Here is a 25524-nt window from a genome sequence, read left to right as displayed (position 1 = left end):
ATGTTTCAACATACCACATGGACAAACGGAAGTCAAATAGCCTCAAAATAACAACTGTGAGAATAAAAGAGCAACCAAATCTGTCTGGGTCTCAAGGCCGGCTCTGGAGTTTAATTAAACAAGGAATTATGGGATTATATGGAGACTATCATTACAGGCCACTCGATGAGTCTTCTGAGAACGTCTTTTTGTCGCCCTGAGCTCACGCTCAACGATTCTCTGCGGATTACATGCGGCCGCAGGACATGAGGCCGCATTCATTAAAATCAATTATTTTGTCTTACCCCTTTTAAGAAAGATTGATTCTCCAACACTAGCTACCACTATTGCAGAGAATACCCTTGAACATACAAAGTTGAATATGTACATATATGGCATATCCCTTTGTTGGTTTTCATGAGGATGTGCAGAGCGATTTGCAGCTAACTAGCCATGACAACACTTGAGACTGGCACAGCGGTCCATAGATCACTTTCCAAAGTCACCTCTGTGTCCTATGGGGGGGACGAGGGGGGCGAGGGGGGAACAGGGGGACAGAGGGGAGGGCTGCTCAACGACGACATAGAATTCGGCTTGAGTTATTTTCTTTTGCTCATATTTCTCATCCTTTGTTTATCTATGTGAGAGGGTTAAGAAGTGCAAGTGTGGCATATCGTCTAGCCGCTATGTCCAAAATTCCAATACAAAATCATCCCCCTATATTCCGATCTAAGCATTTTGCAGGATGTACAAACAAACTGCATGGCAAACAAGACTAATGAGTATGTACTGCCACCTGTCACTGAGCCCTGGTTACAGTGACATATGTGTCATGGCACACACAGCCAACACGTACGTCTGTTTGTGTGCACGAACTACAAGCAGCAGGCAGCACGCTCTGGGTGAAGGTCAACAGCCCTTTCAGTAATGAGTTTGGGAAACAGGGATGTGAGAAGCAAACCTCATCTCTATCCAGAGCATTCTGCCGAACGGGATGCCAAGTTTCATCAACAACACTGGGGCCCCCACATGTACCAAAATGGGTTGTGACAGAAACAGAATTTCTGTCAAACATATGGTTGCTCTCAGAGTTGCATGGCTGCATGGTTAACGCATCTTACTGTAACTGCACTTTTGGCCACCCTACGAAACCCTTCAGCAGACAACACTATCTACATACACATATATTATGACACTGGATGGATTACACAGAATACAAATCTTTTTATTTAAATGGTTGTTAGATATTTATGGATGCGGTGCCTCTCAGCCTAAATTATGGAAGAATAAACACTTATTATCTGTTTCCAAGACAACAAAGCTTTTGAATTTGAATAACACATGTCTTCTTCTTGGTTTACAAATCTGTCAATGTTGATAAAGGACAAAACGGTGGATGATTAGCTTACTACCTTGGAATAAACTCAATCCCTGTGGGCATCCAGGTCAGCTCTCTAACACTTCTCGCTGCTTTAAAACAATACGGTACATCCTGATTAGACCTGGGTATAATGCTCGGCTGTAATTCCATTGGAAGGTTCTGGGGATATTGATAAAGCACTCGTGCCTCGCCTCATCAGTTATAATAGCAATTAGAGACTAATTATGTAGCAAACATCCAGTGGGCATGATTAGACAGCCATGTATCCTCCATCAGGGCCCTCTGAGGGCCTACTCAATACTGATTTAAAAATACAGCTTTGCTTAAACAGAAATTAACCAGGTATTGACCATGTCTTCTAAATTAGAAATGTTTTGTTTACGATTCAAGTAACCTTTATGGACACAAAAAGGAAAACAAGTAAACATATTATACCAAAAGAGCAAATTGTTTTACTAACATACTTTAATTGAATATCATTACTAATGAATGGAACCATATGTTTCCCAAAGAGATTGTTTAAGCACTCTGTTACTTATGAGAATCAAAATCATTGCTTTTTCACAAAGCACTGCGATTTCTAATAATATCCAGTCAGACAGAATGTCAACTCAAGTCAGAACACAACCAACAACAGGGGTCTTGTCTCTGAGAAGCTTAGCAGTTGGTTAATAGTTTAGCGGTGAGTTTAGTGTGAGGTTTAAAGATGGTCCTCCCTCTCTCCTGATGCTCCTCACTGCTGACCCCATGGTCTGCTCAGAGCTCAGACTGCAGGCAGATGGAATACGCATCACCCCGACCCCTCCATACCCCCGACCCCTCCATACCCCCTCCCCAGCCAGCCCGCCAACCCCATGGACTGTCTTCTTCTCTTCCTCCCATCCTCCTTCTGAGGAGCCCCTACTCTCTCTGTTCTCCCTAGGAGAGAACCTCAGGTAATATGGCATAGATGGACTGGTGTCCAAGGCTGTAGAGTCAATAAAGACTGCTGGGGTCCAGTGATCCACAAGGACATTGCAACAATAATGTCAAGCCCTAAAATAGCAGAGACAACATACAATCACAGTCCAGAAAATGATCGCACAAAAAAAGCATCTAGGTACACTCCAACACCATCAATTCCAACGGATCACCACACCACTAGAACACAGGAGCCTACTAGCAACTGATCACCACAATACTACAAAACAGGAGCCTACTAGCAACTGATCACCACAACACTACAACACAGGAGCCTACTAGCAACTGATCACCACAACACAGGAGGCTACTAGCAACTGATCACCACAACACTACAACACGGGAGGCTACTAGCAACTGATCACCACAACACTACAACACGGGAGGCTACTAGCAACTGAACACCACAACACTACAACACAGGAGGCTACTAGCAACTGATCACCACAACACTACAACACGGGAGGCTACTAGCAACTGATCACCACAACACTACAACACGGGAGGCTACTAGCAACTGATCACCACAACACTACAACACATGAGGCTACTAGCAACTGATTCTCACAACACTACAACACATGAGGCTGCTAGCAACTGATTCTCACAACACTACAACACGGGAGGCAACTAGCAACTGATTCTCACAACACTACAACACGGGAGGCTACTAGCAACTGATCACCACAACACTACAACACGGGAGGCTACTAGCAACTGATCACCACAACACTACAACACATGAGGCTACTAGCAACTGATTCTCACAACACTACAACACGGGAGGCTAGTAGCAACGCTTCCACATGATATCAAAAAACTAAACAATGCCAAGATGTCTAATATGGTCAAATATTAACCAATATAATCACATCAATGTGTCAGTGAATATTTAGGTCAAATATAGAAAATATAGATCAGAAATGGATACTTGGACTATGCATGTAAAACCTGTGAGGTATTTAAAGATAACAAGTTATAAAGAAGCCTCCATGATGAGATGAAGGGAAGCATCATTCCTTGTCTCTCAGATTAACTCTGAGTCAGTATTAGCTCAACAACACTATGGTGTGTATCCCTAACCCTGTCCCATGAAGGCTGTTTTTGATACCGGAACCAATGGCCTCAATATCAGCTGTACCTTTGCAAACTACCCAAGACAGAGGGACAAAAACAGACAGGGCTCTGGCAGTGCAGCATTAGCTCATAATGGCTCATTTTGAAAAGCATATTAGTTCCAGCATAATTACAATCAGGCCTCACGCTCAGTGTTCTGCAGGCATTCACAGGACCAGCCTCAGAGCACCCAGTCACACCAGTTGACTGTGACTGACAGCACATTTTGTTTATTGGTCGTTTTTTCCCCTTCATTCCCACAGGACAAAAATAACAGCCCATCTTTTCTTTCTATTTATGTTTACTTGTTTATTTTGTGCATGCCTTTTGTCGTAGTTGATGTTGCAATTATACTTTTTGTCAGTCGGAGGGGAGGAATATCAAAAGGCCTAATTATGCAAACAGGCCCTGTGATAAGCAGCAAACGCCTGGATTGGGATCTGCTATCTCTGACATCCATCTGTCTCTGTGCTGTCTCCTGCTCCAGGCCTGAATATAAACATCTCTTCCTGTCCCCAGGATTGCATGGGATTCAACCCCACGTACTGGAGAGGGATGTTTTCGGGGGCGGGGATCATGCAGCAACATCAAATAGCTGACAACTTCCCAATTTGCATTTTTCAGAGAATGAGGCGGCATTTGTCTGTGTGTCCCTCAGTGTTTGCCAAGTTAGGAGAGCCATAGGAGATTATTCAGTTGTGTTACTGAAGGATGGATTTAACATAGAAACATTATAGTACTCTATTAAAACAAACCTTATAGTACTGCATTAAAACAAACCTTATAGTACTGCATTAAAACATATCTTATAGTACTGCATTAAAACAAACCTTATAGTACTGCATTAAAACAAACCATATAGTACTGCATTAAAACAAATCTTATAGTACTGCATTAAAACAAACCATATAGTACTGCATTAAAACAAACCATATAGTACTGCATTAAAACAAATCTTATAGTACTGCATTAAAACAAACCATATAGTACTGCATTAAAACAAACCATATAGTACTGCATTAAAACAAATCTTATAGTACTGCATTAAAACAAACCTTATAGTACTGCATTAAAACAAACCATATAGTACTGCATTAAAACATTTCTTATAGTACTGCATTAAAACAAACCTTATAGTACTGCATTAAAACAAACCATATAGTACTGCATTAAAACATTTCTTATAGTACTGCATTAAAACATTTCTTATAGTACTGCATTAAAACATTTCTTATAGTACTGCATTAAAACATTTCTTATAGTACTGCATTAAAACAAACCATATAGTACTGCATTAAAACATTTCTTATAGTACTGCATTAAAACAAACCTTATAGTACTGCATTAAAACATTTCTTATAGTACTGCATTAAAACAAACCATATAGTACTGCATTAAAACAAACCATATAGTACTGCATTAAAACAAACCATATAGTACTGCATTAAAACAAACCATATAGTACTGCATTAAAACAAACCATATAGTACTGCATTAAAACAAATCTTATAGTACTGCATTAAAACAAACCTTATAGTACTGCATTAAAACAAACCATATAGTACTGCATTAAAACATTTCTTATAGTACTGCATTAAAACAAACCATATAGTACTGCATTAAAACATTTCTTATAGTACTGCATTAAAACAAACCTTTTAGTACTGCATTAAAACAAACCATATAGTACTGCATTAAAACATTTCTTATAGTACTGCATTAAAACATTTCTTATAGTACTGCATTAAAACATTTCTTATAGTACTGCATTAAAACATTTCTTATAGTACTGCATTAAAACAAACCTTATAGTACTGCATTAAAACATTTCTTATAGTACTGCATTAAAACATTTCTTATAGTACTGCATTAAAACATTTCTTATAGTACTGCATTAAAACATTTCTTATAGTACTGCATTAAAACAAACCATATAGTACTGCATTAAAACATTTCTTATAGTACTGCATTAAAACAAACCTTATAGTACTGCATTAAAACATTTCTTATAGTACTGCATTAAAACAAACCTGATAGTACTCCATTAAAAAACAAGCCTTATAGTACTGCATTAAAACAAACCATATAGTACTGCATTAAAACAAACCATATAGTACTGCATTAAAACAAACCATATAGTACTGTTAAAACAAACCATATAGTACTGCATTAAAACAAATCTTAAAACAAACCTAGTACTGCATTAAAACATATCTTATAGTACTGCATTAAAACAAACCTTATAGTACTGCATTAAAACAAACCAAACCATATAGTACTGCATTAAAACAAATCTTATAGTACTGCATTAAAACAAACCATATAGTACTGCATTAAAACAAACCATATAGTACTGCATTAAAACAAATCTTATAGTACTGCATTAAAACAAACCTTATAGTACTGCATTAAAACAAACCATTATAGTACTGCATTAAACTGCATTAAAACATTTCTTATACTGCATTAAAACAAACCTTATAGTACTGCATTAAAACAAACCTTATAGTACTGCATTAAAACAAACCTTATAGTACTGCATTAAAACATTTCTTATAGTACTGCATTAAAACATTTCTTATAGTACTGCATTAAAACATTTCTTATAGTACTGCATTAAAACATTAAAACATTTCTTATAGTACTTTCTAGTACTGCATTAAAACAAACCATATAGTACTGCATTAAAACATTTCTTATAGTACTGCATTAAAATTAAACCTTATAGTACTGCATTAAAACATTTCTTATAGTACTGCATTAAAACAAACCATATAGTACTGCATTAAAACATTTCTTATAGTACTGCATTAAAACAAACCATTAAAACATAGTACTGCATTAAAACAAACCATATAGTACTGCATTAAAACAAACCATTAAAACAAACCATATAGTACTGCATTAAAACAAACCATTAAAACAAACCATAGTACTTAAAACAAATCTTATAGCATTAAAACAAATCTTATATAGTACTGCATTAAAACAAACCATATAGTACTGCATTAAAACAAACCATATAGTACTGCATTAAAACATTTCTTATAGTACTGCATTAAAACAAACCATATAGTACTGCATTAAAACATTTCTTAAGTACTGCATTAAAACAAATAGTACTGCATTAAAACAAACCATATAGTACTGCATTAAAACAAACCATATAGTACTGCATTAAAAAACATTTCTTATAGTACTGCATTAAAACATTTCTTATAGTACTGCATTAAAACAAACCTTATAGTACTGCATTAAAACAAACCATAGTACTGCATTAAAACATTTCTAGTACTATTAAAACATTTCTTATAGTACTGCATTAAAACATTTCTTATAGTACTGCATTAAAACATTTCTTATAGTACTGCATTAAAACATTTCTTATAGTACTGCATTAAAACATTTCTTATAGTACTGCATTAAAACATTTCTTATAGTACTGCATTAAAACATTTCTTATAGTACTGCATTAAAACATTTCTTATAGTACTGCATTAAAACAAACCATATAGTACTGCATTAAAACATTTCTTATAGTACTGCATTAAAACAAACCTTATAGTACTGCATTAAAACATTTCTTATAGTACTGCATTAAAACAAACCTGATAGTACTCCATTAAAACAAGCCTTATAGTACTGCATTAAAACAAACCATATAGTACTGCATTAAAACAAACCATATAGTACTGCATTAAAACAAACCATATAGTACTGCATTAAAACAAATCTTATAGTACTGCATTAAAACATATCTTATAGTAATCCATGAAAACAAGGGACATGAGGAACTATACACTCAGATAGACAATGAGCCAGAGACTGAAATTAAAACCTCAATGGTTAATTTTGCAGAATTCTTCAAAAATAATCTAATCTGTTAGTTATCTGTTAGTTACCTAGGTCGCCAACCAAAAAACCTCTAATGTTAGTATGCTGAAATCAATTTGAATCATCATCATCTCCCCTGGTACCAGTGACCTTCTCAGAGCCTGGCTTGGCATTTATCACTAATTGAATCTGGAGATGAGCAACCTCTAGTATGGTTACTGTTATCTGCTTGCAATAAACAAAAGTAACATGTGTCTACTGTAAATGAAAACATTTGAGTCACAGTATTGCACAATTTAGATTATAAGTGTGTTTGAGAGTCCACAACAATGGACTCTCAAACAAGCCCTGACTGTATACATTTTCTTAAATGACATCGCATTGAACTTCCCCTCCTCTCTCAAACGTACAAATCAGTTCTGTCCACTGATTAACTGGTGTCTAAGGACCAAAAGCAGGTGTCTCCCGAGAGTCTCAACAGTAAGTAGGAACCACCTCACCAGTGTACATCTCACACCACGTCAGTACTATGATCTAGAGGACGATACACTCTTAGAAAAAAAGGTGTTATCTTTGGCTGTCCCCATAGGAGAACCCTTTTTGGTTCCAGGTATAACAACAGACTGTTCTACATGGAACCCAAAAGGGTTCTATCTAGAACCAAAAAGAGTTCTACGTGGAAACAAAATAGGCTTCTCCTATGGGGACAGCAGAAGAACCCTTTTGGAACCTTTTTCGAGAGACTGAAAAACAGCTTCTACCTCAAGGCCATCAGACTGTTAAATAGCCATCACTAGCCAGCTACCACCCTGTTGGATACTCAACCCTGCTGCCCTATGTACATAGACATGGAATCACTAGTCACTTAAAAATGGAACACTAGTCACTTTAATAATGTTTTTCATACTGCTTTACTCATCTCATATGCATATACTGTATTCTACTGTATTTTAGTCAATGCCTCTCCGACACTGCTTATCCTAATATTTCTTAATTCCATTATTTTACTTTTAGATGTGTGTATTGTTGTGAATTGTTAGATACTACTGCACTACTGTAGCTAGAAACACAAGCAATGTGACCAATACAATTTGATTTGATTTCTATGCGTGTAACGTTTTCCTATGACCCCCCTCCTCATTCATTTGGAATTAAACCTGAGCCTCACATCCAACCAAAATCCAACCTTAGACTGTTTTCTTGTGTCTCATTGCTACTGTCAAAATGAGTCTCTTTTCCCTCTGATCAACATACCAAAGGACAATTCTGATAGTTTACTTTGCTCTGCTCTGTGATAGAATCCCATTCCTGCAAAATAGGAGAAAAGGGCAAGGGGAGGAAGAAAGACGGGAAGCTCTATAATCTTTGGCTCTCACAACAAACAATTAGCACCCTTTTCTTTATTTGAGGTCGGGCAAGAAATGTCGAAGGGAGGAGAACGAAGAGCAGAGAGGGAGAAGCAGCGAAGAAAAGCGCTACTCTTTTATGGTTCTTGTCATATGGATGAAGGCGCGGTGCGTCCATGAGAGCGCTCGCTCACCTTCAACAACAGGGCGTCCACTGGGCCTCCCGGCTCTTTCAGCCCAGAGAGACAGACTCCTCAGGGGGCCATTAGAGCATGAATAGAGGCCTGACAGCCCTGTGCAGCTCCGCAGGGCATCCATAAATGCTGACATATTGACTCCCCAGGCCTATGCTCTGCTCTCTCTGCCTGAGTGTGAAACCGTGAAGGGCTTGAAGGGTGCGATTCTTCTTTTTTATGCATACATTCTACCGGTTGGACGTGGGATATTACTAACAATATGATTGTATTACTTTCAGAAACAACTTCTTATTGTGTAAGAGAAAATACTGTTACTCAGAAAGCGCGTAAACTGGTATATTCACGTCTTTATAAAACGTAAGATTTCACTTGTTGATATTTGTACAAAGGCAAACTTGACAGGAAAAGTTATTGTAGTTTGAGTATTTCTTCACTCTTTGTCAAAACAGGGAAAGCAAAAATGTATATTCTTTCAATTCTGAAGGATGTCTGGGAAAGTTTTCACAAACAAGTCTGATTTAAATTATATAACTTTAACTTGGAACTGACTAATGACTAAAAACTTTAAGTGCCAGGAGTAAAATGCACTCTCCCATTAAAGCGGTATCCCTCTCTCTGCCGACTGAGCCCAGCTTCACTTTCCAATGGAAAGTCATTTCCTGGGCTAGGGTCCCTGCTAATTGAGGTCACAGTAAAAGTAATGAAATTAAGAAGCAGCGCAGAGCAAATGGAGTCCACAGGGTCCCCGCCAACTGGCAATGGAACTAGAGCCCCAGTCCCCCAACAAAGGCTCCAGAACCTACCCAGGAAATCACACAGTAACTCAGGGCTATGAGTGGAGGTCTCCGGGAGGAACAAATCATTTTCTCAACAAAGCCAAGGAGAGATTACTTTACACAGAATAGGAATGCACAGTGAACCATTTTTCATGCCCCAGGGAAGTTTCCTAATTTTCTGGACAATGCCAGGCCGTAAACATTTTTCATTGTGCAGAGGTTTTTATGGTGCCGGGGACAGCTGAAAGAGTATTTTTGATCACAGTCTATGTGAGTGCAAATTCACCAAACATAATATCCATAATCCATAAACAACGTCCATCATTTTAAAACATGTTGGCAGTCTTGCTTGAGGGACATACCACTACACCACACACCATCAATCTGACCATAACTACCTAATGGTGCCTGGGGCTTAACCCTATACTAATGATGCCTCTATTACAACACACATGGGACCCAGCTAACCCCAAGGCCTAATTAGGACAGATAAACAATTCATGATGCTGAGCATGATTCTGTCACTAGATTACTGAGGTCATAACCTATGTGGACAAACACGTGAACAAATAAATAAATAAACAAAACAAAAATGTCTGGATAAGAGCGTCTGCTAAATGACTTAAATGTAAATGTAAATGTATTGTGCCGACAGGTAAATGAGAGACCATCCCAATGATATTATAAGCAAGAATTAAAGAAGTGAAATGTCTTCTTTCATTCACGCTTTCATTTTCAGATTCAGTGAATTCAAACTGAACACACACTAGTGTATCTCCAAATAGTTCCTGAGGATCCAAAAATATATTGATATTTCCTGTTTGGAGGGTTGGATGGGGACATCAGTAAGTCGTCACAGTGCTTGATATTAACATCTGAGTTCTGTACTCCATATTGTGGCTTTACAATGTAACGAAGAAGCAAAGCTTTTGAAATGAGAGAACATATTCCCCAAGGAGAGAATGACAGAGGATGCAGAAATAAGCCCATTAGTTGAAAATGGAGGACCAGGCACCATTTGAAGTTGTTATTTTGCAGGCTGGAACGGCAGCTCCACCCCACCGTTTCAACTCTCCATAACATTTTAACTGGGTGGAAAAAAACACATTTCTGATTTGCAACACTTACCGGAACATGTTTATTGTCTTTGTGCGTGTCAAAAAATGTCCACATGGACAATTAAAACAAATGAAGATTGCAGTTGCAAGGCAGATTAGGAGCATAAAATGGGAAATGTTCTGGCCCTAAGTAGCATAGGCTAATGGTGATTTTTAAACTAGCAGACCATGGTCAATGTCTCTCATTCATCACTAAGAGAGCTGGGCACACTGCTCTAAACGTAATTACTGTTGCACATTATGGAGGCTATTCCTGTATTGTAATAAAATTAGCCAGAAATGCTTGTTGTCTTTTCTAATGCCACTCTGTGGTAACCAGCAGATTGGTGTAATGCAGCGCACTGTCCTGATCTGTGTCAGCTGTCAAACACAGACAATTCTGGCAGCCAAGGCGAATCAGAAGAAACAGTGTTTTAAGTCAATTCTCAGGAGCTGAACATCTACTGAACATCTATCATTTACTGAGGACACCACCAAGAACGCCAGATAGCCTGCTGTACTGTATTAATTCATATGTCATATACATTCATCATTACTCTAGCCACTCTCTCAATAATAACGCTTAATCACCCAGGAAAATGTATTTGTGCCAGTGGTTTCAGTTATTACACTGTTTGTCTTCATATGTTGTTATGACTATATAAGAAAGACATGGGAGTCATGTGGTGGTCTACACTACATGTTCTCCTCAGCAGCACAAACCATCTACATAAACAGTCTACATAATAGACCACACAGAAGAAACTAAATCCCTCAACAACAAAAAACAAGACTCCTAAAATTGGAATTTTAAAATAAAAAAACAACATATATTTCAATATGTTCAACTGAGTGAGACAATGTATGGAGTAGCAGTGAATATAGAGTCAAATGACATGACTCTGAATCACAAACAAACAATAGCAAACCTAGATGAGGAGATTTCTAGGTATTCATCAAATCTAGCTCATATGTGAAGCCCAAGTATAGATCTATGGATGGCATTGAGTGGGAAAGTGGAAAGCTGCTTGTTTTACTGACACAGTCCTGTAATGTATGCACCCTATAAAACACTGGTAACACAGCACTGGTAATGGAGCAGAAACCAATGGGAGAGTTACAGAGACAGGTGTTTTGTCTAATGGGATCATAAATACTTAATAGTACTGTCTTTTATCTGATGGAAGCCATCATATGGCTGAAATCAAAGAGGCCATTGCATGCTTAGGCTCGGCTCACGATCTGTAAGGCCTTCATAGACACACTATAAAAACAGAGACCGACAAATTACAATGACCGTTTCCTCCGTTCTCTCCACTGGCTTCCAGTTGAAGCTCGCATCCGCTACAAGACCATGGTGCTTGCCTACGGAGCTGTGAGGGGAACGGCACCTCAGTACCTCCAGGCTCTGATCAGGCCCTACACCCAAACAAGGGCACTGCGTTCATCCACCTCTGGCCTGCTCGCCTCCCTACCACTGAGGAAGTACAGCTCCCACTCAGCCCAGTCAAAACTGTTCGCTGCTCTGGCCCCCCAATGGTGGAACAAACTCTCTCACGACGCCAGGACAGTGGAGTCAATCACCACCTTCCGGAGACACCTGAAACCCCACCTCTTTAAGGAATACCTAGGATAGGATAAGTATTCCCTCTCACCCCCCCCCCTTTAAGATTTAGATGCACTATTGTAAAGTGACTGTTCCACTGGATGTCATAAGGTGAATGCACCAATTTGTAAGTCGCTCTGGATAAGAGCGTCTGCTAAATGACTTAAATGTTAAATGTACAGATTCATGGGCCATTGGAAAGGTTGCTGGTTCGAATCCTCGAGCCGGCAAGGTGGGAAAAAACTGCTGTTCTGTCTAGGCAGTTATCAAGGCAGTTATCAAGGCAGTTAACCCCCCCTCCCCCACCTCTCTGACTCAGGGGGGTTGGATTATATGCAGAAGACACATTTCATAGGGCAGTGCTACTAGGACTAATATGTCCTCACCAGGGGCTACTCCTCGCTGGTTTGTGATCTCTCAATACCCTGAACGCGTACCACCAGTTTATTGCTAGCTAACACTATGATGGGTATTTCATTACAACAACGCCCAATGTCTCAGGAGGTCATTGGGGGAGTTAATGTGTGCTTGTTTATTGCTGCCAATGGTGAGGGCTTAGCCAAGGATGCGTTTGCAGCAACTTCCCAAAGAGCTTTTCTCCAGGGGGTTGTTTGTGTTGACTTATCATTACCGCAGGATCAACGAATGGCACCCAACAAACACCACAACTACCGGGTCCTCCTGGGAGTTGTGGAGGACATGCTACACACACCACACAGGTATAACAACCCTCTATGTTGTATTTGTTTTTCAAGAGACCTGGAAGAGGGTGTCAAGGGGACATCTCAAACCAAACAATTAAATGAGATTGTTGTCTCTTCCAAAAACAAATACTACAGGTCTCCTACTACTGAAACCTTTCCAACTAATCTCCACCACTGAGGAGAACCCGTGTCTCTTCTAGTGGCTTGGCCTAGAATCAGCAGTGAGTGAGAAATAAATGGGCCTTAAAAAACATTGCTTTTCTTGTCAAGACAGATACCCACTCAAGAGCGGCAACAGTCCAAATGTCAACTCATTCCCTTTCCAATCCCTCTCATGTGTTTAAAGCGACACCTCTGTCTCTGTCTAATGAGAGAGAAGGGCTGTGGTCCCCAAGGGCCAGTGGTCCTGTCATCACTGAATGTTGCTTTCCTCTGGACAGCCCAGTGATTGTCCACTATCAGCGTTAATACCCTCCAACCAGGATTCATTATAGCTCTAAATCTATGAATGAACTAGCCACGGGCTGGAGCAAACCAACCATTAACAAAGCACTGGCCACAAAATAAATAGGTCTCCAAGGACTCCAGACTAAATTGGATTGCCAATACGAACCAAACCACAGACGTTTGAGAAGTTGAGAAAAACAATAGAAGAGAGAGAAATACCCCAGAGCCCATCATGACTCCACTTGGTAAACTAACACAGTATTGATTGTCTCGTTTTTTGTTTGTTTAGAAAAGCCTCATCCCTGCTAATAGCTGTCTGAGAGTTTAATCTCTCCCTTGTCCTCCCCCTCTCCTCTCCTCCCGACTCCCTTTATGTGTCTCCTTTCACTGGGCCTCACATAGTTTGGGTTCAGTTTGGCGCTGTGGCTAGCGTACGGGCATTGGACTGGGGAGCGATTGTGTTGCTAATGTTGACACCTGCCAGATCAGGCCGGGGCTGTTTGGGGCCCTGCGCTCTACGAGCTGGATGCTCCCCCTCTTTAGCCAGATTAAGTATGGGTCGCTGGGGTCACAAATCACAGGACTCCCTCTGATGTTGGGAGGCAGAGAGCCAGAGACTGACGGGGCTAAAGAGAAGGGCTGGCCAGAGAAAGAGAGTGAAAGATAGAGAGAGGGATAGAAAGTGACACACCTTTCTCTAATGAAAGAAATTAGAATAATGTGTCAAGATGTAGACAACAAGGTTGTTGTGCTATTTCTCCAAATATGACAGTAAATCAAAAGCTCCTCAGTAATCTGTTATCAACTTTTTAAAGAACATTAATAGTGTTCCAGACAGAAGATAAATTAAATATTGCTTTCCACCAGAGCAAAGACAGAAAATAAATGTTTTAAACACAGCTAAAACACAACTAACCAGCACATTGCTTCCCACTTCGTCTGTTTGAGATAAAACCAATAGCTGATCTATTTTTTTACAGTGGAAATAAGAAAATAAAAAAATGTAGCGTATTAGATTGTCTTAGCATTAATCTATGTTGCAATTTCCTTACAGAACTGACTGAGGAATGGGAAAATGCACTGGTGTTTTCTCCTGGGAGAGGGCAATCGTCAATTTGTCATATTAAGTTGAATGAATTGAATAATTTTTTATTCATGTAAAATGTATATCTAAATGTAAAGGGAGAAAGTCACCCTGGCCATGACAGTCAATACCTGCCCAGATCATTCTCCCCCTGCCTCTTCTCTGCAGATGAACATTAATGCAGGAAAGGAGAGATCTGAGCTGCAGAAGAAGAACCCTCTCCTTTTAAACTGTTGCTGTCCAGCCTGATCGTGTCAGTTTGAAGGCCCCATTCAAAAGTATTCATGCATCTGCCTTTGAGGCACAATGGCAGCTAGTTTATAAACTGTCTGCCCTGGAGCCCAAAGGCTTTAGTTCTTATTGTTTTCAGCCCCTTAATAAACTTTTTGGAGGAGTTCATCAACTCGCCTGAATAGCCTATGCAGCGAGTCTCAAGATAGAAAATAACAGAAGGTTCTTTTCTCCTCCCTCTTCTTTCTCTCTTCCTTCTAGTGTTCATGCGTCTGACAATGGAGAGACTAGGCTGTCAGACATCAGAAGGGGTTTAGTCCCAATAAAAGAAAAAAGGTATTCAATTAAAAGAAAATATTCTTTCAAAAAGGGCATGGAGACAATTGAATTTCCACTTCTTCTAAACCAGAGAGAGGATGATTCAAGGTCCAAAGTATATTTTTCAATGGAAAAAAACACAAAACTATCCTCAAAAGACAAACACACATACACAAACTTAGTTAATATATTTGTCTCGTGGGGCGTAATCAGTCATGAAATAGCCTACACTTGATTTTTTAAATAACAATTTTATAAACACACTAGGAATAGCAAAACCTTTGTTTTTTTAGCTACAGTACCAGTCAAAGATTTGGACACACCTACTCATTGCAGGATTTGTCTTTATTTTTACTATTTTCTATATTGTAGAATAACAGTGAAGACATCAAACGTATGAAATAACACATGAGGAATCATGTAGTAAACAAAAAAGTGCCTGTCTGGTACTCAGCCATCTATTGTCGCTCTAATCACGCTGACATCAATGGAAATGTAATCGAAAATCTAATCAAACACTTCATGAGAGCCCATGAGCTCATATTGGGCAACATTTCTATAGGCTATGCAATTACATGAGAAAACAGAGTCATGGCCTCTACTAAAAAGAGGAGGATCCCATCAGTATTCTATAGACTAGGCCTACTATATTTATTTCTCAACTTTCCTAATATTAAGAAAATTGCTTATCTTTACAAAAGGAATATAGCCTAACTGGCTGTCATGAAAATGAACCACGAGAAAAGCATCCTCGATTCGCAATTTAAGTGCATAGATTACTTTATTTTATTTTACGCTGCCCCTATTGTGACAGGTGCATGATAGTGGTCCATTCTAAATCAAAACAAATTTCACACATACAACACCAGTCAAAAGTTTGGACACACCTACTCATTCCAGAGTTTTTCTTTATTTTTACTATTTTCTACATTGTAGAATAATACTGAAGACATCAAAACTATGAAATAACAAATATGGAATCATGTAGTAACCAAAAAAGTGTTAAACAAATCAAAATATATGTTATATTAGAGATTCTTCAAAATAGCCACCCTTTGCCTTGATGACAGCTTTGCACACTCTTGGCATTCTCTCAACCAGCTTCATGAGGTAGTCACCTGGAATGCATTTCAATGAACAGGTGTGTCTTCTTAAAAGTTCATTTGTGGAATTTATTTTCTTCTTAATGCATTTGAGCTTATACGTTGTGTTGTGACACGGTAAGGTTGGTAGACAGAAGATAGCCCTACTTGGTAAAAGACCAAGTCCATATTATGGCAAGAACAGCTCAAAAAAGCAAAAAGAAATGACAGTCCATCATCACTTTAAGACATGAAGGTCAGTTAACACAGAAAATGTCAAGAACTTTGAACGTTTCTTCAAGTGCAGTCACAAAAACCATCAAGCGCTCTGATGAAACTGGCTCTCTTGAGGACAGCCACAGGAAAGGAATACCCAGATTTACCTTTGCTTAAGAGGATAAGTTAATTAGAGTCACCGGGCTCAGAAATTGCAGCCCAAATAAATGCTTCACAGAGTTCAAGTAACAGACACGTCTCAACATCAACTGTTCAGAGGAGACTGCGTGAATCAGGCCTTCGTGGTCGAATTGCTGCAAAGAAACCACTTCTTAAGGAAACCAATAATAAGAGACTTGCTTGGGCCAAGAAACACAAGCAATGGACATTAGATTGGTGGAAATCTGTCCTTTTGATTGATGAGTCCAAATTTTAGATTTTTGGTTCCAACCGTGTGTCTTTGTGACACATAGAGTAGGTGAATAGATGTTCTCCCCATGTATGATTCCCACCATGAAGCATGGAGGAGGAGGTGTGACGGTGTGGAGGTGACACTGTCTGTGATTAATTTAGAATTCAAGGCACACTTAACCAGCAATGCTACCACAGCATTCTGCAGCGATACGTCATCCCATCTGGTTTGCGCTTAGTGGGACAATCATTTGTTTTTCAACAGGACAATGACCCAAAACACACCTCCAGGCTGTGTAAGGGTTATTTTACCAAGAAGGGGAGTGATGGAGTGCTGCATCAGATGACCTGGCCTCCACAATTATCCAACCTCAACCCAATTGAGATGGTTTGGGATGAGTTGGACCGCAGAATGAAGGAAAAGCAGCCAACAAGTGCTCAGCATATGTGGGAACTCCTGTTGGAAAAGCATTCCAGATGAAGCTGGTTGAGAGAACCAAGAGTGTGCAAAGCTGTCATCAAGGCAAAAGGTGGCTACTTTGAATAATCTCAAATATAAAATATATTTTGATTTGTTAAACACTTTACTGGTTTCAACATGATTCCATATGTTTTAATTCATAGTTTAGATGTGTTCACTAATATTCTACAATGTAGAAATCAGTAAAAAAAAAGAGAATAAAGAAAAACCCTTGAATGAGTAGGTGTGTCCAAACTTTTGACTGGTACTTTATATATTTTTTGTTTAAAAATAGAAAAATCCTATCACAGGTTAGAAAAACGATTAAACGTATGTTTTTTGGTTTAAGGATCTCTAGGACATCAGTTAGATGGGCAGCACACATCATGGGGATGCTATAAAATGTCATATTGGCTGTCAGCCATTAACCCACTGTTACACCTTTTAAACTGTGTAAAAAAAATGGCAAAATTTCAAGAAGTTAATAGATGTCTATTCTAATTAATGTAATAGCTAATTGGCACGCATTGCCAAAGTTCATGCGCCGGCTGCCTTGTTTAGCCCGCTGGATGGCCATATAATTGACACAGTAGCGGGAAAAGACTGGAGAAAAAAAGACTCTCCTTCGAGCAATCCATTTCCAAGCGTCCTCATGCTCATTCCCCTCTCCGTCTCCTCAAAAAGGCTCGAAAGCCGCATTTGCTGGCCCTGACCAACCACCTACTGTTTCCCACCGATACACTTGAACGTTTAAACGTCCTGATTAGATCTGACAAGTTCAACGAGTTGGTTTCAGAAAAGGAAAAGATGGTCAAGTTATGATTTCCGAGTAAGACTCACAGGGGACCCCTAGCAAACCCTGTCAACCTCGCTCTGTAGTCTCAGTCTCCAACAAACGGAAAGCTAAGGATGTCACAGAGGCATGCAACGATAAATACGATTATTGCTAATTAACAATGGATACCTTTAATCAGAATAACAATCATTAAAAAAAAACAAGAAGAAGATGAATAATGATAATAACCATAAATAATTCAAACATAATGCAATGCATTGCTCAACATTAGCTCAGGAAGAGAAAACGAACCAAATCTTTAGACCAAATATATTTCGTTTGTTCCCCCCACCCTTTAACATTTCATGGGTAACGTTGCTGAAATCAAACCGTGTTATAACAAGCTGTTATATATTATAGTAATCCGTCATCATAATCACACAACTGCTAAAAACTATAAAAAGCTCAACATAACCTGTGCCTTCTTGCACTGTAGCCGATAGATAGGTCAACTGAAATCAGTGCCTTCTTGCAGAGGAGGCTTTGTTGGAGACAAGTTATTGGAAAAGTTTGCTGAAAGAATTAAGATACCTTGAGTACCTGGGGCCCTCTCCCTGGGATACCAAGATGAATTACAGGGGAAACCGCAATGAGTTGGATTTGTAGGGGCCCCTGCACCAGTCAAATACCTGCACAGCGGTGTATAAACCAGCCATGCTGAAGTTAAACGAAAAAATAAAAATGTAACTGAAATATGACATGCAGCATTGTGGGGACTAGTTTGGGAAAGTTTGGCATGAGTTACTTGTCGTATAATGTTATCAAATGGATTACTATTTCATTATTGTACTATAAGGAGATTGTCGATAGAGGGTAATCGATAGTCTATAGGCCTACGTGTGTACAATACATGCAGCCCACTTGTTGCAATAGGCTAACTGAAGCGTTACAGGCAATATAGAACAAAGTAGCATTTTGCTAAAAAAAATAAAAATAAAAATTATATCTGTTTTCCATTATGTCATAATTATGTTGGAACAATAAGGTATCGAAAAAGAATTGCACAAAAAAAGGACTTGACTCAATATGTCTGCAGCAACTTATCATCAGCATTGAACATGTGATAGGGTCACCAAACATTAAAGTCAAAACATGGCTAAATAAGATAGAAATGATAAGAACATCCTGCACACTACTGCTATGAGCGGGGGCCTTGAGGGATATACTTCCTTCATAATTTGTACCGTATGTCTTGGCCCGGTAACGGTTCTGTGACCCCCATGCACACTAAATACCGTGGTGCTAACAAGACGCATTCAAAGTATTGACCACATTAGGGAAATGTGAAACGAGTTAGTCTACAGTAGATTAAACAGATAATCGTCATCATTATCAACAACGACGACGAAAACATGCATGGATTAAAACGTCCGGAATTGTTTTAACTATAACACAGTATAGGACAATATTTTAATATTTTTCAAGCATGAAATGTTAACCTTGAAATGAAACTATTGTATCCAATAACAATGTGTGATCATAAACCTAAATGAGAGGGGAAATTGAATCCTTTTTTTACGTTATTAAGCAGGAAAGGATTATGAACTCGTCTTTATAAATTAGATAAAAATCCCCATGTCTTCGTCTGTACACTTCTCAATGTCCCCTAAGTAGCTGGAGAGGAAAGATTGTCCCTTATGGAGAATCCCACATTTACAAGAGATCGAAAAACCATTATCCTAAGAAGTGTGCGCGTGATAGGACGCGTCCCACGTGACAAGCAGTGCTTTAATTAATAGACCGGCAGGCTTGAAAGAGCTGTCTGCAATGATGAACTCCCCCACTGCGCACAGACGTCAATTTAACGTCTATTCTACGTTAGTTCAACGTAATTTAATTGCAATGACGTGAAATGACGTTGATTCAATCAGTGGGACCATTGTGTTTGAGCCGTCACAATAATGTTTCTGATAAGCAAAATGTTGGAATTCCAAAAGCTTCTCCATTTCTTCCAGTTAGCTGTCCACGCCTAGGCTACTTTCTATATTCCATTGCTCTCTCTTATTTGTCTCTTTTTAACATGACTGCGGAAAACGAAAATACTGCACATAACATTCGGGGTCCTCCTCAAATTCACAGGTCGCCAAAAACATTGGGTATAATTGCGCGTTAATGCTCCTCCCGGGGAGAGAACGAATCGTTCAAAGGTTGTCTGTATAAATGGCCATCTATCCGTTTAACCTGTACCATCGGTTGACGTGTGGTTGTTTGGAAATAATGCCAGGGGCTCTCCAGATGCCATTCCATTCCGCCATTGCTCAGCTTGTTTCAAGTTTCACGACTGAAGACAAAAGCAAACCATGACATAAATCTCTATGTGTACAGATACAAATACGAAGAGTAAAAATAGTGGCGGCTAAATGATTAAAGGGGCCCATGTACTGTTAATTGTATAAGCGCTTGTCAACCATGACCCCTGCGAAATTTCGTTCACTGTCGAAGAAATCGGCTTCGCTGCAAACGATTTAACATAAATGAGAAAGGATTGTGTACGTTTTAGAGAGCGCGGATTCTATCTTAGCCTGCAAGTGATTGAACTGATTTACGCGTATTGAGACTCAAAATTCAGTGTCCTGTCAAAATCAAGAAAAAGCTTTCCTAACAAACCTGTTTAAATTCCAATTATGAAAAACTGTGGTTGGTTTGGGTAATTTGATTGCAGTGGAGGCTGCTGATGGGAGGACGGGTCATAATAATGCTTGGAACGGAGTTAATGGACTGGCATCAAACACAGGGTTTCCATGTGTTTGATGTATTTGATACCATTCCACTAATTTTGCTCCAGCCATTACCATGAGCCGGTCCTCCCCAATTAAGGTGCCACCAACCTCCTGTGTTTGATTGGTTCCAGGATTAAAACATGGTCTTTAACGTGATTTTGACTGTCCATTTCCATAAAATAGCTAATTACACGCTACAATAATATACGCTAGTATTAAATTAATTTACATTATTTGACAACATTTGGTAGGCTATAATTGATTTTAAATATTTTTTTAAAGTGTCTAAATAATGCGCTTTCTTATAGGCTACAAGTTGGAATTAATATATTGGTTAGAATCAGAAATTATTATTATTAGGCCAATTATTAATTATATGATTATTATAATATATTTTGTTATCAATAATATCATAATCGATTATATGATTAGCTGTAGCGAGGGCTTTAAACTTTTGCCCCCTCTGTGTGCAAGAAATCCACCAATGTAAATTTCAGTGAAATGTGTCGAGAGCAGGCTGCGGGGAAAGGGGAGGTTAATCCGAGTTTAATGCAGTGAAGCACATCGCAGGGTCTGGGCTATGATGGGTATGTTATCTCTGCCCAACATTTGGGTATCCCTCTATTTCAACCCAGCCAAATAGCTGGAAGAAAGTGCAGATGGAGTTACTCTCAATGCCCGAGGAAAAATAATAGCTAAATAACTTCCCCATACTTTCACTAAATCTCTCTCACACGCTAGCCTATTCCAGATGGATTTGTTTGAAGTGGGTTCTCGCTTCATTCCCTGTCCTTCTCATTCAGCACGGCTTTAGACCCCGAAATATAGCTACATTATATTTCCGTAGACATAGAGAGAGAGAGAGAGAGAGAGAGAGAGAGAGAGAGAGAGTGTGTGTGTGTGTGTGTGTGTGTGTGTGTGTGTGTGTGTGTGTGTGTGTGTGTGTGTGTGTGTGTGTGTGTGTGTGTGTGTGTGTGTGTGTGTGTGTGTGTGTGTGTGTGTGTGTGTGTGTGTGTGTGAGTGAGTGAGTAGTGAGTGAGTGAGTGAGTGCGTGCGTGCGTGCGTGCGTGCGTAGAAGACACTAATTGTAATACTTATTTATTTAGGTCTTTACATATTTTAACTTGTTTTGTTTGTTTGTCATTTCAAAAATGCTACACATGTTATGTTATTATTATTATTATTATGTTATCTCATAGATGATGTGATTCTTTCCTGGCCCTTTGTATATAACATCCATGTTCTTAATCGGCACCCATGGTCATTTAATTGAATATGCACAGAGAAAGCGAGCCCGGAGCCTCGGATTGCCTGACACCACAGTGGCTCTGCGATGCTCTCTCTCATTATCCCTTCCCAACGCCCAGAAAGCCAGTCTGGCCTCTGTTTGATTAGATTGAGAACCTCAGGTAATCCGACGATTTTCTGAAGTGTCCATTGCCTCCACCTCGCCAATTCATGCTGGCTACAGAGGACCGTTTGTTGGTTTAGTAATTGCAGATGGTCCCTTTTAAAAGAACGGGTTCATTCTTTCCCTGGCGGTCTGACCAGTCATCCACAAACAATATATCCAAGACTGAGAACATGCCGTTTGGCGTTTTGTGGAACCCCTTCACCCCGTTGGTCGCCTATTGAAACTTGGCACCGTCATCGCAGCCCCTCACTATCACTCTGCGTTATTGAAGATGGCAGGTGGATGCTCTTTAATTGTGGAAAGCATATATGGATGAATATTCTTATCAAAATGAGATAATGAGCCTGCGTTCCATTTCCAAACATGGAAGCGCAGTACAACTTAGTAAAATCTCCACAGACCATGGCGATCTATCTCCATGCCCTTATTTAGTCTTAGCCTATTGCAACTTGCTTGACATTTTACAGAATAAAATAGCCTACTTGTTTTATCACGTCAGATTACAGAGGGAAAATCTGTGATGTAAAACTAAAATAAATGAATAGACAAATAAATACGTGTAATACATGTAAAGATATCTGAAGTGAACCAGAAATGTAATGAATGTGTGCCCAGGGTGAGTCACTGTGAGCCCCGCTCAGAGATGAAAGTGAAAATAAATAAAAGGCTACATTTAATCTGCTCTAAAACCCTTCAACACAACGTTTGTGCTTCAAACTCAGAGAGTGAGGGGCTGATTGGGGATAAATACATTTCTTACCATGCCTGCAAGCTATTACACCCCTCTCCAACACAGCCGCTTATTCAACAGACACCGTTTCCATTAGACCTACTTGCTCTAATAAGTCTTAACGTTATTCAATGCAATTTGGATGGTAAACTGCATTAGGGAGAAGACGAATCTTTTTATGAATTAAAAAGCACATTTGGTGTTCTGAGTTAACCTATTGAGGAAAGATCTGACGCGATCATTTCCAACATTCTGATGTGACACTGTTGCAAGCAAAATCATATCTCAGAATTAATATATCAGAAATCAGGCCGATTAAATTGTTCGATGTAAAAGGTGGTAAACAGACTCCTGTTTTTTTATTCGTGTATAAAGCATCGAATAAGAATGATTCAAATTATCAGAAAAAATAGCAATAAGATTAAGAATGCACTTAAACATTCGGCAACAGTTCACCTTGGATTGCAAGGTGAAATCAGAGACCGACATTTTACAATGGGTCCATCTGTCTGAAGTTTTAAGCATATCTGTTTAGAACCGGAAAGACCAACATTTTTCCATGATTAAGCACACCATACAGAGCTAAGAAACACAATGGTCCGACCTCTAAATGAATAAATGGACACAAGCCATTAAAAAAAGAAAGAACCGTTTTGCACCATCAAATGCGCTTTCTCCTCCAACAGACTATTCCTTAATATTACAAAACTATCTACCAGCGGGGTGTACTGAATAATTCATTTCCCTTTATATCTACCCTGCCCTTTGTCCACACTTTTTTTTATCTCTCTCTCTTTGCGGGTTTTTGAATGAGAATGAACTGACCCTTTTGCTGCCATGCTTTCTAGGATGTACCTTTGTACCTTGGGATCTTCACTTTCGAAACGCGTCGATGGATGAGAGAGGTTGTGCGACTGAAGTTCATCTTCAAGTTTCAAGAAGTTTGGCAGTGCCTTTTATGGGGATAAAGCTTTTTGTGAACTCTTATCTAAACCCTATTCAAGGATGTTTGATCATCTTAAAGGGCGACCTTTGTCTCTTTCAGGAAAGGTTTGTATAAGCACTGTGATTTCTCTCTCTCCCTATAGGTTACTCAATGACAGAGAGCGCACTGACAAGTGGCACAAAAAGCACGAACCTACTAACTCAATGAAGTGTTTCATATAGGCTTATATAAAAATATAAATTAACAATGAAACTGAGTTATCTTAAAATACTAGCTAAATAAATCAATAATGTCATGCATTCCTATTAGCTAATGTTAAAAATAACATATTCACAATAAGAGTTTGTTTGTATGAAAAATGTGTGTTACAAACTAGTGAATGTGTGCATGCCTTAATGTAATTGCCATGAGTATTAGAGGAATATGGCTGCAGAGAAGTTGCCCTCTTCGTCTCAGTTTAACTGACAGAAGATGTAGAGCCTCTAACTGACATTGATTGTCAAATGGGTCAACTGTCAGCTGTCGTTTAGGGGATCGTTAAAAGAGCGCGAGAGGAATTTGTTACACAAATTAATTTTCTGGAGCTAAATACCTTCCGTCAGGCTCACATAAATAATTGAGTAATTGAGTAAGGACTGGCTGGGACTTAAAAGCAGGAATGAATGCACCAATCTGTGAGAGGCTCTTCAGATGTACCGTAAATGTATAAGAATTTCCCAAGAGATATATAGAATTTGATTTTAAATACATCGTTGACCTAGTTGAAAACGATAAAAGATAATCTTAAACTATTAGGTGTAATAACGTAACATCCAAATAATAGAGTAAAAATACTTCGTTGTATAATAGGAACAGGATCTACTAAAGTGTAGTAATAATAACAACAACAATAATAATAACAATAATAACAACAACAATAATAATTATGGTTGTTGATGATGTTGCTATTGCAATAATGAATCATGGGCCTGATAGAGAATGATTGTGTGTGTGTATAGGCTACCGTACATTGTATTATTGTTTAATACCACAAAAATGAATGACACAATTTAGTCACAATTTAAAGCTAAATAAACTGACGTTTTTCTTTGTTGGCCTACCTTTATCACCGAGAATGCCATCGATGCTATGCTTTGTTTTCTTTTCCCCGTCTTCATCCTTCTTATCACTATCGTCGTCGTCATCTTTCTTGCCGAATCGCGCCCTCAGAACTCGGCTGATGGAACTCACTGAAAACAAAACAAGCCTTGGATTACATTGAAGTCCTAGTACTTTTGTGTATACGTGAATAATATATTTCTTCAAATGTATAGGTTCATTTCAAGACAAGGTGAACAATTCTGAAGTCTCAAAAAATAAGTAAAATAAGTAAAATAAGTAAAAACTGCATTCCAAATGTGTGCATACCAGACAAGTCTTACAGTAATCACCATAAGAAGGAAAAGTTGCTTACCAGATGAAGCCTCACCTGAAGGAACAGTGCTTCTGTCGCACACCCCGTCCTTCAGCAGCTTGTCCCGAATTTCCCAACTGAACATCCCGGGGTTTTCTCGCTTGTACTCTTCAATCCGCTTCTCCACGTCCGGAGTTGCTACCTGCTGTGGGTTTGAAAATGTACAACGGCCGAACACAGA

General features: G+C 39.0%; 1 protein-coding gene across 8 annotated transcripts in view; it reads right to left on the bottom strand.

Annotated features, from left to right (window-relative positions):
* The window catches only part of pax7a (paired box 7a), a 69606-nt gene that overhangs the window by 41533 nt on the left and 2549 nt on the right, over positions 1-25524 (bottom strand). For 4 of the 8 annotated variants that reach the window (XM_046310874.1, XM_046310875.1, XM_046310878.1 and 1 more), the window contains exons 3-4: positions 25359-25488; positions 24991-25119 (exon numbers count right to left, since the gene is read on the bottom strand). In XM_046310874.1, the coding sequence (XP_046166830.1) occupies positions 24991-25119; positions 25359-25488 (259 nt within the window). Of the gene's footprint in view, positions 1-24990; positions 25120-25343; positions 25489-25524 lie in introns of all 8 variants that reach the window. The other 4 variants (XM_046310871.1, XM_046310872.1, XM_046310876.1 and 1 more) reach the window with 1 other exon arrangement.

This window comes from Oncorhynchus gorbuscha, linkage group LG18 (genome assembly GCF_021184085.1).
Source record: "Oncorhynchus gorbuscha isolate QuinsamMale2020 ecotype Even-year linkage group LG18, OgorEven_v1.0, whole genome shotgun sequence".
In the NCBI taxonomy this organism is placed as follows: Eukaryota; Metazoa; Chordata; class Actinopteri; order Salmoniformes; family Salmonidae; genus Oncorhynchus; species Oncorhynchus gorbuscha.
This window is presented reverse-complemented; position numbering and strand designations above follow the sequence as displayed.